At 39.2% G+C, this 17,068-nt stretch overlaps 1 protein-coding gene across 1 annotated transcript in view; it reads left to right on the forward strand.

Moving 5' to 3' along the window:
* DOK6 (docking protein 6) overlaps window positions 1-17,068 on the forward strand; it is a 236,143-nt gene that overhangs the window by 186,184 nt on the left and 32,891 nt on the right. Inside the window, 1 exon segment of the mRNA XM_030494069.1 lies at window positions 8,723-8,840. Within this exon segment, the coding sequence (XP_030349929.1) occupies window positions 8,723-8,840 (118 nt within the window).

Raw genomic sequence — 17,068 nt, forward strand, 5'->3', positions numbered from 1 at the left:
TCGGAGTGTAGAAAGTGCCTCGACTGGTCTCGTGAAGCGGGGGTGCACCATGGACAGGGCTGCGCTCGCTGTGCCCTGGTGGAGGTCCTCCTGCAGCAGGTGGCTGAGCTGCGGGAGGCTGTTGGAGAGCTAAAAGATGCCAGGGAAGCTGAGAGGAAGCTGGGCTGCTTGCTCCAGGCCCAAACTGCGCGGGGGCTGCAAACTTCTAGCACTGCTCATATAGGAAAGAAGGAGGGCAGCAACCCAGGAAGCTGGGAATTAGTCACGAGAAAAAAGAACAAAAAAAGGAGGAAGAGGACAATTAACGACAAGGGGCTTCCTCCTAAATCTGATGTCCCCACCCAGAACCGCTTCGCGGTTCTGCAGGGGGCTAATGAGAAAGCACCCACCACACCTAATGAGCACCCTGCTGATGCACCAGTAAAGAGGATCGCTACTGGTGCCTCCAGGAAAAAGAGGAGGGTCATAGTAGTAGGGGACTCTACTTTGAAAGGCACAGAGGCACTCATCTGCCGGCCTGATGCAGTCTCGAGGGAGGTGTGTTGCCTGCCGGGGGCTCGGATCACGGATGTTGCTGAGAGGCTGCCTGCTCTAGTAAGTCCTGCTGACTATTACCCCCTCCTAGTGGTCCATGTGGGTGCTAGAGATATAGATAGCAGTAGCCTGGAAAACATTAAGAATGACTACAGAGCCCTGGGAGAGGTGGTTAGGGGCTCTGGAGCTCAGATAGTTTTTTCATCGGTTCTCCAGGACAAAGGGGAGGACCTTAAAAAAGCTAGGCATGTCTGGCAGGTTAATAAATGGTTAGAATGCTGGTGCCATAGTCAGGGGTTTGGCTATTTAGAACATGGGGCTCCATTTGGGAGGCCAGATCTACTGGAGGCTGGTGGAGCTGGTCTGACAAAGAAGGGGAAGAGCTGTTTTGGTAGGAGGCTTGCCAGGCTGGTCAGGAAAGCTTTAAACTAGATGTGTTGGGGGAGGGGAGCATTGATCCATCCCAACATTCCTGGTCAGTTGCCAGCACGTGTAATAAGTGCTTGGAGCAATGTAGAGATGTTCCAGCTTCCCCAGCCATTGAGTCAGCTTCATTTGGAGCTCGGCTAAGGTGCCTCTATACAAACACCCGTAGTATGGGGAACAAACAAGAGGAATTAGAGATGTGTGCAAGGCTACGGGAATATGATGTCATTGGTATCACAGAAACATGGTGGGATGGCTCCTATGACTGGAATGTCGGAATGGAAGGTTACAGGCTGTTTAGAAAAGACAGGCCAGGCAGACGGGGAGGGGGTGTTGCTATCTATGTCAGTGATAGGCTAGAGAGTATGGAACTCTGTCTGGGGACGGGTGATGAGTTAACAGAGTGTTTGTGGGTCAGGATCAAAGGGAAAACAGCAAGAGGGGACATTACGGTGGGGATCTGTTACAGGCCGCCTGATCAAGAGGACTCTGTGGATGAAGCGCTCTACAGACAGATAGGAGCAGCCTCACGCTCGCAGGCCCTTGTCCTCATGGGGGACTTCAACTATCCTGACATCTGTTGGAGGGACGGTACGGCCCGGCACAAGCAATCCAGGAGGTTCCTCGATTGTGTGGAAGACAACTTCCTGTTTCAAGCAGTGGAGGAGCCGACGAGGAGAGGTGCCATGCTGGACCTTGTGCTCACCAACAGGGAGGGACTGGTTGGAAATGTAACGCTCCAGGGCAGCCTTGGCTGTAGTGATCACGAGATGGTTGAGTTTGAGATCCTCAGGACGGTGAGAAGAGCGTGCAGCAAGCTCACTGCCCTGGACTTCAAGAAAGCAGACTTTGGCCTCTTCAGGAACCTCCTTAGTAAGGTTTCATGGGATACAGTCCTAGAGGGCAGGGGGGCCCAAGACTGCTGGTCGGTATTCAAGGATCACCTGCTACGTGCTCAAGAGTGTTGCATCCCGACTAGAAGAAAGTGCAGCAGGAGGGCCAGGAGACCTCCATGGATGGACAAGGAGCTGCTGAGGAAACTTAGAGGGGAAAAAAGCAGCTTATAGAAGGTGGAAGCGAGGACAGGCGGCCTGGGAAGAATATAGGAGCATTGCCCGAGAAGCTAGGGACCAGGTTAGGAAAGCTAAGGCCCAGTTAGAATTAAGTTTGGCAAGGGATGTAAAAGATAACAGGAAGGGATTCTATAGATACGTAGCAAATAAAAGACAGACTAGGGACAAGGTAGGCCCTCTCCAGAAGCTATCAGGAGAACTGGCTACCATGGATTTGGAGAAGGCTGAGGTTCTTAATGACTTCTTTGCCTCAGTCTTCACCAGCAAATGCTCTGACCACACAACCCAAGTCTTGGAAAGCAAATGCAGGGACTGTGAGAATGAAGACCTTAGACCCACTGTAGGAGAGGATCAGGTTCGAGACCATCTTAAGAACCTGAACGTGCACAAGTCCATGGGACCTGATGAAATCCATCCACGGGTCCTGAAGGAGCTGGCGAATAAAGTTGCTAAGCCACTGTCCATCATATTCGAAAAATCCTGGCAGTCAGGTGAAGTTCCCGATGACTGGAAGAAGGGTAATATAACCCCCATTTTCAAGAAGGGGAAGGTGGAAGACCCGGGGAACTACAGACCAGTCAGCCTCACCTCTGTGCCTGGCAAAATCTTGGAACAGTTTCTCCTGGAAAACATGCTAAGGCACATGAAAAACAACGAGGTGGTTGGTGACAGCCAACATGGCTTCACCAAGGGGAAATCCTGCCTGACCAATTTGGTGGCCTTCTATGATGGAGCCACGGAACTGATGGACAGCGGCAGAGCAGTTGACGTCATCTACCTGGACTTGTGCAAAGCGTTCGACACTGTCCCGCACGACATCCTTGCCTCTAAATTGGAGAGACATCAATTTGATAGATGGACCACTCAGTGGATAAAAAACTGGCTCGATGGCCGCACGCAAAGAGTTGTGGTAAATGGCTCAATGTCCGATTGGAAACCTGTAACGAGTGGTGTCCCTCAGGGATCGGTGTTGGGACCGGTCCTGTTCAACATCTTTGTCGGTGACATGGACAGTGGGATTGAGTGCGCCCTCAGCAAGTTTGCCGATCACACCAAGCTGTGTGGTTCGGTTGATACGCTGGAGGGAAGGGATGCCATCCAAAGGGACCTTGACACGCTTGTGAGGTGGGCTGATGCCAACCTTCTGAAGTTTAACCAAGACAAGTTTAAGGTCCTACACCTGGGTTGGGGCAATCCCAGGCACTGCTACAGGTTGGGCAGAGAAGAGATTCAGAGCAGCCCTGCAGAAAAGGACTTGGGGGTGTTGGTTGACGAGAAGCGTAACATGAGCCGGCAGTGTGCGCTTGCAGCCCAGAAAGCCAACCGTATCCTGGGCTGCATCAAAAGAAGCATGACCAGCAGGTCGAAGGAGGTGATCGTGCCCTTCTACTCTGCTCTCGTGAGACCTCCCTTGGAGTACTGTGTACAGTTCTGGTGTCCTCAAAATAAGAAGGACATGGAGCTGTTGGAGCGAGTCCAGAGGAGGGCCACGAGGATGATAAGAGGGCTGGAGCACCTCCCGTATGAAGACAGGCTGAGAGAGTTGGGGCTGTTCAGCCTGGAGAAGAGAAGGCTGTGTGGAGACCTCATAGCAGCCTTCCAGTATCTGAAGGGGGTCTACAAGGATGCTGGGGAGGGACTCTTCCTTAGGGACTCTAGTGGTAGGACAAGGGGTAATGGGTTCAAACTTAAACAGGGGAAGTTTAGACTAGATATAAGGAAGAAGTTCTTTCCAGTGAGGGTGGTGAAGCACTGGAATGGGTTGCCCAGGGAGGTTGTGGATGCTCCATCCCTGGCGGTGTTCAAGGCCAGGTTGGACAGAGCCTTGAGCCACATGGTTTAGGGCAAGGTGTCCCTGCCCATGGCAGGGGGGTTGGAACTAGATGATCTTAAGGTCCTTTCCAACCCTTACGATTCTGTGATTCTAAAAACCAGTCCCATTGAATCTCCCTTCAGAACACTTTTCTTTCACCATTGCTTTATTATTCATAAATAATAATATTTCACTGCCAAAGAATAATCATCATCTACCTTGGCACTGAAAAGTGGTGTTATTATTTTGAGCTCTTTTCCTCCATAATTGACTAAAAACCTCTCTAAAAGGTCATAACAAGGTTAGAATAGATGCTGAAAACCTTAATGCTAGAAATACAAAGGCTGAAATCACAGGAATGACTTTCACAGCTAGCTTTCTTACAAATCTTTTCAGAAGACTTGTGAGGTCATATATTGGTGGGGTTTTTGCCAATATTGTTCTGTCAGGAACAGCAAGCTGGATAAAAATGTAAAAATAAACATACGCAATGCTTAGCAAATAAATAGTATGTTGATACCTGTATCTGTTTATGTTAACAATAGGCACTTTAAAGTAGTGAACAGAGTCCAAATAACACATGACTATTTTCTAAGCAAGCTAAGTGATTATGAACAAAGGTTATGGGGAAATTATAACCAAAAAGTAATTATTAGTAACACATCACCAAAAAGAAGAACATTCTCATTGGACTTGTATAGGGATATATCCTGGATCCGGTTTTCAATGTCTTCATAGAAGTACTGAATCAAGGCACAATCTAATTATTAGACTTCCAGATCTTACAGTTGTAAAACAACATGGAAGTAGGTAAATGAAGAGACAGAATTCAAAATGACAAGTTGGAAAAAAATGTTTGGAATGGCAGAATCAACTTCAACAGAAACATGGGCAAAACACTGTGCTAAAGAAGAAATAATCAGCTTCAAAGTACTGGATGGGAACAGCTTTTTGTAGAACAGATCTATGTGTCATAGCACAAAAGTCAAACATGGGACAACAGCATCTGCTTTTACAAAAAAGGCAAACAACACTTTTCTCCTGGTCATTACTGAAAACTCATTAAAACAAGCACACAAACAAACAAACTTCTTCCATCCTGCTTGTTCTCCAACTGAGCTGGTAGCTGAGCTGGTATCTCAGCTGATGCTACCCTCTTAAGTTGTGTGATTCTTTAACTCTAGTGATTTTTCACTGTGGATACACCAATGAAAAGAGTCTGTGCTATTCTACTGTCAGCTAATGGACACTTGAGAAATTAAATATGTTTTTTAACACCTCTTCCTCTTCAAGGCATAACAAACCTTATTTTGAATTATAAAGAAATTAAAAATCTGAATAGTGATATTTAATTCATATTTCCATGCTGCAATTCTCATTAGTCTTATGTGACCTAGTTCTCTTGCTATGTTTCAGAACTCTAATAAGAATGTGAAATGGGCTGGTTTTTGTGGTTTTGGGGGTTTTATCCATAATAAACTAAACTATTTTCAGAACATATCTGTAAAAAACCTGTCTTCATTGCAGGCTAAAAAATTGAATGAACTGTATATTGTTCAGTTCTTCTCCCAGGCCAAATGTATTTTCTCTCACCTTCAGCATTTTGACTTTTTTAATGCAAAAAGAAGATGAGAGAATAATATGCTAAGCAGATCAAAGCTCAGAACCCTAATACATTTAACAGGCTTCATTCTTGGAATCGTATTCATTATTGATATCAGAGTGAGAAATCTATTTAAGTCAATGGAGATGGCCTATGGGAATTAAAAGAAAATTTAGCCTTGTCTCATGAAAGAACAATAATGAAAAATATGGGGAACGACTTACAGTAGTAGCACATTAATAGATTTATTATTTTAATCAAATAGTCCTTAAGAAGTTGTTACTAACAATGCAAAAGCTTCATATGACTTAATATTTTTGTTATTTTGGATTTGGATACAGGAAAAAAATGTAATGTTCATTGTGTGAAAGTTATCTTATCAAAGGAAGAGTCTGGAGGAAACTGGAGGAAACCTAACTACTAGATGTATCATGTCAGATAACAAAAATATTTCAGTTATGGATTTTTTTATTCACACACAAAAAAAAAAAATCCTTGAGTTGATGTGGTTTTGATATATGCATTTCTACTTTTCTTTTTACCCAAGTTCTAATTACATCATGAATTTTCTTCCTCTTAAACTGGGGAAAAAAGTCTGGATTATGTTTTTCATTTCCTGAAGTCTAAGCAGATTAGAGAAATATTTGTAGCAAAATCATTCTAGATGCATGTTTTATTTAATGCTATGTTAATATATTATGTATATTAACATGTATATATGTGTGTTTAGTTGGGCATAACGCTTTTTACTTTTTTCTATATTTCTATATCTAAAGATTAAGGTCAGTTCATAGATGCAAAACTGCAAAAAACCCCTCACTGAAATCATAGAATGGTTTGGGTTAGAAGGGGGCTTTAAAGGTCATTTAGTCCAACCCCCCCACCACGGGCAGGGACAGGTTGCCCCATCCATCTTGACCTTGAATGTTTCCAGGGATGGGGTGTCTACAACTTCTCTGGACAACCTGTTCTACTGTTTCACCAGTCATTGTAAAAAATTTCTTCCTTATACCTAGTCTGAATCTAGTTTTAGTTTAAAATCATTACCCCTCATCCTATTGCTACAGGCCCTGCTAAAAAGCTTGCCCTCAAGTTTCTTATAAGCCCGCTTTAGGTTCTGGAAAGCTGCAATAAGATCTTCCCTGAGCCTTCTCTTCTCCATGCTAAACTCCAGCTCCCTCAGCCTGTCTTCATAGCAAAGGTGTTCCAGCCCTCTGATCATTTTTGTGGCCTTCCTCTGGAAACATTCCAACAGGTACATGTCCTTCCTGTACAGAGGACTCCAGATCTGGATGCAGTACTCCAGATGGGGGTCTCACCAGAGCAGAGTAGAGAGGGAGAATTGCCTCAAATTATTTCCCAGATCAAAACAGGCAGGAACTGATCCTCTCAGACCAGGAATAATGATATAACTTTAACCACCAGTTCAGTCCATGGATTTAGCTTTGATATAACTAATCACAGACACAGTGGTTCCCTTTACTAGAATTATTTTTTTTTCAGAATGCATGCTAATAGAAAATATTGCCTCTTGCCTCAAAACTATAATTTACCTTTTGGATGAATAAATTATTAGTAAGTCATCTGTGTATTTAAGTTACATGATTTTATTTATTTGTCTTACTCAACAAAGTTACCCTTGTTACCTTTGATATACTAACACGGTAAGATAACTTAGAAGATTTTTTATTACCCTGATTTCCACGCTAAAGGAAATTCTCTGCATCAATAAACTTTAAATTCTCAAGTCTCCCTAAAAATAGAATTCCTGTGATTAGTATTTGGAACTTTTTTAATGGAGGAAAAGTTTCTGCAAGCTCTTCACTTCATATGGAATAGCTTCCAGTGATGATCTGCACTGCTGAAAATGAAATGGAATATTTGTCTAGAAATGTGTAGAAGAGACATTAACTGTAGACAGGAAGTAATTTCGATTACAATTCTTAAGAAAACAACAATGCAAGTATTACAGCAGATTGATCTGAAGCAAAATATCTGCCACACATCAATGGGTGTTAATACTCAAAAATGAAATATAGCTCTTTGGGTTGATACAGTCTCTAAAAGTTGGGAGATTTTTATTACGGAATAACATGTGTTTGTACACATAAAGATGTCTTTTTTTAATATGGCATCATGATCCTGAATGAGGAATCCCTAAGACTCAACCATTAGTCTGAGGTAAAGGATCCAGACTTTGAATACCTTCTACTCTATAGCTGGGCTCTGAAAATGTGTTTTTTTAGGCACACCCTTTCAGAATATCACCCTCACCATACTGGTGCTTTTTCTGAACTTAAGAGGTTTTCCACTCTAAATCTGCAGACATAACTAATCCTTCAGTGTTGATTCTTCCAGACATCCCCTGAAGAAATTATGCCCCACAGCATCATTGCGATTTGTTAGATCCCACTATTTTTATGCATTTTATGTTCTGTAATGCCAGTAATACAAAAAATTTGCAGATACATTCTCTTTCCTTCTAGACATAAAAAACATAAGTTATACAGGTATATCCAAAGAGGTTGTCAGGATGCACAGTCCTCCATCCTTCTTTTTTTTTTTAGAGCTTAGTCTAGTCTTTCACTCTCATCTATAGTCCACTGGAGACAGAACTCTCTTTAATAAATTTACATTCCTCTTGTCAGGTTTCTGTGCCATAGCTCGTGTACAAATGGACACTTATCATGCAATTCACAGTTTCAGTTACACAAAGTCTGCTGTGAAAAGTCCGCTGGACTTTTCAAAAATTTGCTCTTGAGGCTATAGCCTGCTACTGATGATGAGATGCCTCCACTTTAATGGAGGATTAGGGGATTAATGGCTCCTCATTGCTAATTCTCTGCTGGTTGTCTCAGATTCTCTCTTAGAATCTTTCTGGGTATTCAATCCAATATGCGGGTTAAATGACAAAAAAGAAATGTGATTGTAGAGGGATTTAAGATTTCAGGGATATGTTAATCTGTCTTTATCATAAAGAAAATAAGAAAATCCTGAAAGCAACAAGAACAGCTGTAGATAAATAGGAACATATTCCTATGCCCTAATATTAGCCTGTGCTAATGAGCCTATGTACCCAAATACACTTTTGCAGCCTTTTCCTGAGCATTCACAGTGCTGATGCTTATAACACAGCTTAAATAACAGTATAAAACCAATGGAAATTCAGGAAATACTATCTTCATAACAACATTGGTTCAATTTACAGTTTTGAGATTTTCTGTCAACTATGGTTATGTGTGATCTTCCATTTATGTTTGCTTTGGTTTTTAGCTCCAGACCAGTCTATCTGAACCAATGACATTATCCAAGTCGATCTCACTTCCTCGTAGTGCATATTGGCATCATATCACCCGGCAGAACAGCGTTGGAGAAATCTACAGTTTACAAGGCAAGTTCCTTATATGTAAATGCCATGTCCATTAGCTTCTTTCCATTTGACCAGAATTCATGCAAATTGTTTTTTATTTGCATTGGTTATTTTGTCTCCATTTCATTTTACCAATTGTCAGGAACCTCAGCAGGATTCCCAAATTTACATAAAACTGGTTTCTTTTAGTCCATTTGTAAAGTAATGGTGAAAATTATTCCCAGAATCACCACATAAAGCTGGGTAGACAATTTGGCTCAATGTAGCTTCTCAGTAGCTAATGAATGTCAGGTTGTTTTAGTATTTTCTTCCAATAAGATTGTGTATGTATTTGGGCAACCTCAGGGTGCCCAATTAAATCCACATAAAGTGGCTATGGCTTGCAAGATTAAATGAAATAATTCCAGGAATAAGAGCTATTCTTGGTGAATTTGCTTGGGATTGATATGTAAGGACTGTTGATTTGACTAACTTGCAGGTCTTCTGTATACATACCATCCTTTTGTGCTTCCAGTTCTCTTTCGTATGTTTAGATTCTAAGATGTTTGCTTAAGACTTTAAATGCTATAATCAATATAATTTGATGACAATGGTGGTGATTCACTGGGGCTAAGCTGAAAGGGATTTGTACCTTTTAGGAAACTGAAATCATTGCTACATTTAAAACGTAGACCTTAGTTAATAGTATTATGTTCACTTTTAAAAAATAACAACCTATCATAAACTTATTCCTTTGTATTACTTGAAAGGGGCTTAAGGATTTCATTTCACTTCACTTTTAATAATGTTTGCATAAGCAATTTACATGTAGATAGGAAGTTAGAAACTGCTCACAAACAAGAGTACTCAATGCAGGAAAACAGACTACCTATTTTCATTAAAATAAGCAAAATGAAGTATCTAAATGAAAGACACAAAGTGTTTTGTTTTGTAAATTATCACATAAATTAAAATCAGCAGGTGAGCTGTGAATTCAGTGGGTGACTGATTAAAGGGTACAATATTTTTTTCCCATCATCCCCCATATAATAAAGTTAATCATGGTTATAGTCTTACAGTTAAATACCAGTAATTGAAAAAAGAAAATAACCTTCCGGAAGTTGTTGGTGAAAAAAGTTGTGCTTCAGATCACCTTAAAACTATTCATCATATGACTGGTATTTCTTCATGAACACAATAAGAAAGAAAAAGAAGTTTATTTGTAGAGATGTTAAGAGTTCCTCTCCTTATGATCTTGATAGGTCTTGCCTTTGGCAGAAAGATAGTAAGTGCGTTATGATATACAGGAAGTAAGTTAAATATATGGAACGTTCATTTTTGCAATCTTTTGTTTCATATATATGGCCTTTGCAATAAAGGAAACCAAAACTTGATAAACGAAGTAATAGTTTATTATCTATACCAACTAGCTTTGCGGAGTGCAACATATTGGAAGTGCATTATTAAAATGCAAAAATTTTACTTTTTGGAAGTGTACAAATTTTATTAATGAGACTAATAAATATTTCAGAACATGAGATTTTAATTTTTCTTACATGTACTATGATGACTGAAACTTGAGAAAAGTTGTTGATTTCAGGAGAGACTAGTTCAGTTTTATCAGTGGGCTAAGAAATGCATCCAGAGGACAATTTTGTCTCCCTGTGGTTGCAAACCTTTTACAAGCAAGGTTATTCATTATCTGTAATGAAAATCTCTTTGAACATTGCTGCTGTAATGACTAATTAAATGCAATGTGTTTACACAGAATCTGAAGGGAGCACAAAGTACACCTTTTTCTCCTAATACCTGTTCATACAGATAGTCTACACAGCAGGTATCTACCAGTTGTCAAAGCATCAGCCCACAGATGTTTCATAGATGTGGGTGGAAGGTGAGTAGTGAGGGAGCAGGTTGCAAGCAACCTTCAACCCTCACATTAGTACAGCAGCCAGCTGAGAGGAGCTGTTGCAGATGGAAAAATCACTTGCTACCACTGTGAGCTTGAAAAGGTAAATTACACCTTCAGAAAGGATATGTTTTCTTTAGGGAATAATCACATAATCATAGAATCATAAAATAGTTTGGGTTGGGAAGGGACCTTAAAGACCATCTAATTCCAACCCCCCTGCCATAGGCAGGGACACCTTCCACTAGACCAGGTTGCTCAAAGACCCATCCAACCTGGCCTTGAACACTTCCAGGTATGAGGCAGCCACAACTTCTCTGGGCAACCTGTTCCAGTCCCTCACCACCTTCACTGAAAGAACTTCTTCATAATATCTAATCTAAATACACCCTCTTTCAGATTATTTGTCAAACTTAATCTGTATTTATGACAAAACTTTTCATGTTCAATAAACAAACTTGAAAATTCTACACATTTTTTTGAATATCCCACAAACCCTAAAATGAAATAACTAAAGTGGTCTCTATCTACCTATATTCAGATTACTATCAATATCAGTAAAGTAACACCCTAACTCCCTCTTAAGTATACTGTAAAAGTGTTTCCATAGTGGCAATTATTTCAAACTTGCAGTCTGAAGTGACTCGAATTGAATTAATAACAGCTGGTGATGTATAAGGAGAAATGAATACGTGCTCATACTACCTTAGATAAATTGGCTCTTTGGGAGTTATTTAGCAGTCAAATTTAACTTAATTAGTAGTGTGAGTTGATCTGATAATGAATATGCTGTAGAGTAAGAAGGTGGGGGCTTTTGTTGTTCGCTTTTTTCTTTTTTTAAAGACTACATTTCACATGGGAAAAGGCAATTCAATAGATGGCTATTGGGTTTATCATCCTCCATCTGTCCATGAAAATGCTTATATGTATAGACCTGAAAAGATTAAAACACAGAGCAATAGCAGTAAAGGAACACAGGTTGCACAAAATATCCTAAAATGAGGTGGGCTGGTTTCTCTTTTTATACAGCTTTTTATGTAGCTTTTCTTCCATTTGTGTCTTCCTTGCACTCTTTCAGTTTTTGCTCTCACTGCCAAGATAGAAGTAGTAGTTTAATTGCCTAATTAATATTGTCAATAGGAGTAACTTGGTGGGTAGCAGCACATCACTACAAGTATTCACTTCAAATTTTGCAGATAGTGCTGCCGGTCTGACAGTTTCCATCCATGATCTGCAGCTGCTGTAGAGGTTGTTGTGTGGGGCCTCATTAGCTCATGCAGTGACCTTTCAGAGCTGTGCATTGCCTCTCCTCTCTGTCCAATGGGACATCGGTCATCTGGCAAGCCCCAGTGCTGCATAATAAAAAGAAAAGGGGAATTGCCATGTCAGAAAACAGCAAAAAGTTTTTAAGGCATCAGGTTAAATACCAATCTAAACTTCTGTGTTGAAGTGATTTCACTTAAAATCCTAGCTGATACCCATGGCTTTACAAATCACAGTGCCTCTTTCTGAGGTGTACAAATCAATAATCCATAATCCATATCTTGCCTTTAATTGCAGTTAAGAAATAAAAAAAAATAAAAATCCTTAGGGATTTTTAATCATAAATAGTTTAAGTAACAGAAAAAAAAGTATACACCATTTTGTGCATACATGAGTAAGACTTAAATGAATTGTACATTTTCATTAATGACAGGTCTATAAAGTATTCAAACTGAACATAAAATAAACATTCATTGCTATGTTATGCTCTTCTCTACATCAGGATTTACAAAAACACAAAAATTGCAAGTCAGAAGTAGCCTTGTGAACTGAAATCATTGCTAGGAAGGAGAAAAATATAAGAGCCATGTAAGCATGAAAAAAACTCAAACTGTATGTATCCTCAACTCATTGTCTATGGTTACTACCTGGCATAAGATTTAGCACTGTTTCACAGGATACTAAATGTTGACAAACAAAGCACGTCTTTTTTTATACAGCCCAAGGTAACAGATAACATTAATACATGACATTTACTTAAATTTTGCATTTGAGAGTTTATATTTGCTTAGGACAAGAAAAGGATTGCAGACTGAATTTTCAGCTAGCTGAAATTTAGTGTTGTAGTTTTTGCTCTAGGCAATTTGGATAGTACAAATTTTACACACAGTCAGTTTATATAGTATTAAGCAAATAAGGCCAAATAAAATTTTCGTATGGAAACCTGCATTAGCTTTTTGTATTGCAGTTATTGAAATCCCTGAGGAAATTATGTTCAGAAAATCTAATTACAGTCTGGCCGTTCTCCAAGAAATTCAAAATTAAGAATTGCTTTCAATCACCCCAGTAGTATTTGAGTCTGGTTTGTGTTCCTTATTTGGACTTTGCTTTTGCAATCCATACTCAAAGTGATGAACACCTACCCACATAAGCAATCCCATTCATTTTCCTTTGAGTACTCAGGTGAAGGAACATATGTTTGTATCAGAATTCCATCAGTAACATCTTACATGTTTGCTGTAAATACATGGTCAAAACCAAAATCAGACAGAAATAAAAACTGGCCTTGATGAAGACCGTAGGAATTTTGTGGTTAATATACAATTATAATTTGTATTTCACACTAAAGATGCAAGAAATGTAAATCTGCTTTTGCAAATCAAAACAGAGGGAAGCTCTGGCTCATCTTTGGCCTAAGTGAGCAAGCCTTCATTGACCTTTGTCTTTTGCCCTTGTTAGGTGGGACCTCACCATTCCTTCCTTTTTTAATGTATTTTAAGTAGAATAACATGTAGCGATAAGCTGTTCAGCTGAAAGGTTTTGCGTGTAAAAGGGAGACAGTCATACACAAATGATTTCTCTCAGCTACTAAGTTTCCAGCCTTTTTAAAGTAGAAGTTCTGATATATCATTAAAAATAATGAGAGAATATTTGAGTTGCTAAATATTTAGAAGGGTCTGAATCATCCTGTTCAACCCTCCTTAAGCTAATCCTGCAGGAATTTCCAGTGTGGGCTTCTGCATTTCTCTGCAAATTAAAGTATGTAAAATGAATTGGAGGACATTCGTCACTTTGGCATTTCCATTGTTTGTTCGTATGCCCAGCAATAGAGTACAGAATCCATTTCCCAATCTAATCTTGATGCCAGAATGATGTGAATGACGTAAAATGTTAGAATATATCTGATACATAAACCTGATCACTCAGTAATGTTTCACTAAGTGTCTACCAGCAGCTAAAGCTGAAATGCTTTATAGCCTGCCACCTTCCCATTTCCTTTGCTGAATCTCATCAGGACTTTCACATTAGTAAATGAAGCCTATAAAATTTAACGTATGAATAAAGGACACCTGAAACAAGATACTTACCGAGTAGGAACTACATTATATAGAATGGCTGTATTATGTGGCTTCTCAAGTCTTACAGAGTAGATTTGATCCTTTTCTTATAAGCTTTGAAATTCTGTGCAAAATAGTGCATCACTAGACTGATTTTTAAATGGCATATTGGAAATTGGAAGTGTCTTACTCAGAAACTAGTAAAGAACCACCTCATTTTGTTCAACAGTGATTGCTATAGCTAATTAAGAGCATTACTGACAAGCTCTGAAGAGTATCTTGACAGATTCCCTTTCATTCTGATAAATGGTTGCTGAGGTAAGAAGTTCTTACAGTTATGAGCCATGAAAAATGGGGGAAGGGGAGCCAAAAAGATTAATAAAGCATATTCTGCTGTCAAATTCAGAAGTTCTGATTTCAGTTAAGCCCTATAGTGTGATGCCCTTTTTTCTCAAAAGATGATCCTCTAGTGAGATCACTTGTCAATGAGGTTATTCTGCGCTAGACCAGAAAGTGTAGAAGTCTCTGTAGTCTCAATTTACAACTGAAAGCCCAAACAGTGTAAGAACAGCAGTTAAATATTGGCTGATTGCCTTCTCTCCCCTCCGAAAACCAACAAATATAAGTTCTTTGGTGCAAACTACACAAATATCTTTTTATGTCTTAACTTAATGACTTCATGAATATGCGATGACACTAACTTCTCATCACTGTTAGTGTGAGAAGCAAATCAACCTTTGCCCCTAGCTTAACTTAGCAGAAACCAGGAACCCTTACCCCCAGTTAATTTAAGACTAATTATAGTTATGCTACAGTCATTTGATCTCCCTACTGTATTGTAAAATTCAAGGTCCTGCATTGTATCGTGACAGCAGAGTTAAGTCAAAGAATCTGTGTAGTGGGAGAACAGGCGTAACCAGCTCCATGGATGCTAACTGTCAGCTGGTATTGGATTGTTTGAACAAGAAAGGTTTGCTATGTTATATCAAAGAGAAAATGGAAATACTCATCAAAGGTCAATTTTGTGAAAAATGTCGGGGATTTTCCTATTAAATCATTTCACCACAACTATCTTATTTTGTATTAGAATCAAGAAGATTGTCAATTCAGTTTTACAATTTTAAATGAAATATTTCTATGTTGACAAGCCAGATTTTCTAATCAAATGATTACTCAGAGTCATGGATGATTAAACCCCCTTTAAAACAATTTGGGGCAGGGGAAGCCTATGTATTTGCGAAATAAATAAATCATAGAATCATAGAATAGTTTGGGCTGGAAGGGCCCTTCAGAGGTCATCTAGAGCAACCCCCCTATGATAAGCAGGGACATTTTCAGCTAGATCAGGTTGCCCAGTACCCCGTCAATACCTAGGTAAGACTGATGTATTTTCTTTAGTATCTATTTTGCAGAAACTGTTTGTACTTCTTTTTTCTTTCAATAATTAATTATTTTTAAAGAATATAAAACTTATTGAAACTGACACTTCTATAGAATATGTGCACAATTTTTTTTATAATCTACAAACAATGTAAGTTTTTAAAACAATCTATGTAATGGGAAGAGTGGGGAGATGTTAATATATACCAGCTTTGCCAGCAGTAATGAGGAAAGAAGCCAAGCACAAGGATTTCAGGTGTAATTGATTGTGTTCTACTTTAAGTGGAAAAAAGATCCAACCCCAAACACATTGTAATGTTTATGACATAAAATGGGATCATATAAATATATATTTAACTGCTTGTCTGAAGTGACTTAATATTGGCCTAGCTGCCTGTTATTTGATTGTTATGAAGTTTAAAATACGTTTGTTATGGAAAGAGTATCATAAGATCTCAAATACATTAATCTTAAGTTTCTGTAAGATTGTCTTTTATGTGTATCTCACTTTACTAATACGCACCAACATTATGGTGGCAGTATTTGTGGCACAGGACATACAGTCTGTTGTTAGTACAGACCTATTTATTTTCATGGTAAGGCCGATTTAATCACAATGGACACCCTACTCAGTATGCTCAGTTTAATCAAGCCATAAGAATATATTTTTTATAACTTCATACTGAAGTTCAACTGTGCAGAACTGATTAAAAAATCATAGTATTATTCAACAGAGGGAAAAAAATGTTCAAAATATCTTAGAATATCTTTCATTCTCTATTTGTTCAAAAAAGCCTTTTCATCTTGGTGAATTCTTATATCCTGCCAACTTTTTATTTAATCAAAATGATACGTTGTAAGAAACTAAGATAAATTTCACAGAAGTAAGAACTGTGAATGACAATGGGAATTTCCTCCCAGTGCAGAGTTAGCAAGATTTCAGCAAAGTAAAGGTTTTTCATCTTTTCCAGAACTGAAGTCTGCCAACTCCTTGTAGTTCCATGTTTGAATATTGGAAGTGAGTTTGCTGTTTAGCTGCTGGATACTTGTTTATCCTTCAGAATTCTTTGAAGATGCCTTTTCAGAAAGGATTTTAATCAAAGGTTCATTGTCTTCAGTTTAAGAGCAAATTAAATATTCTGTTATAAAGCTGTATAGAAGAAAGGAAAATGTAGTACCAGACTGAGAGAGAGAGAAGAGAGAAAGGACTTGGTAGAAACTGGAGTTGCACACTGTGGAATTTACATTATAAATATCAAAGGTTCTATACTTCCCAGCTCTAACAAAAGATGTCCACATGAGGATTCACTGCAGAGCAGCAGAGCGGTGTACTGTAAAGCCATACCTATCCTAACTGCAGACAGAAGTGAGGTCCTAAGTGGAATGAGGCTTTTCACTGTTCAGCCTTAATTGGAGAGTGAGGATGAAATGAAAGGATCCTTATTACTTTTTTTAATGACTCTAATATTTATGTTATTGTCACTGGGAGAAGTTTACATGCAGATGGACTATAGCATAGTAATTTTCTCTGACCTGGTACTGCATGTGACATAATGTGGCATGGGTGGTTGCATTCCCAGAATCATCCTGCCTCCTCCCATGTGCAGTAATGCCATCCCTCAACCCAGCCCAAGGAAGTGATGGAAAACCAGCAGCCCGCA

Source organism: Strigops habroptila, chromosome 1 (assembly GCF_004027225.2).
Source record: "Strigops habroptila isolate Jane chromosome 1, bStrHab1.2.pri, whole genome shotgun sequence".
Classification (NCBI taxonomy): domain Eukaryota; kingdom Metazoa; phylum Chordata; class Aves; order Psittaciformes; family Psittacidae; genus Strigops; species Strigops habroptila.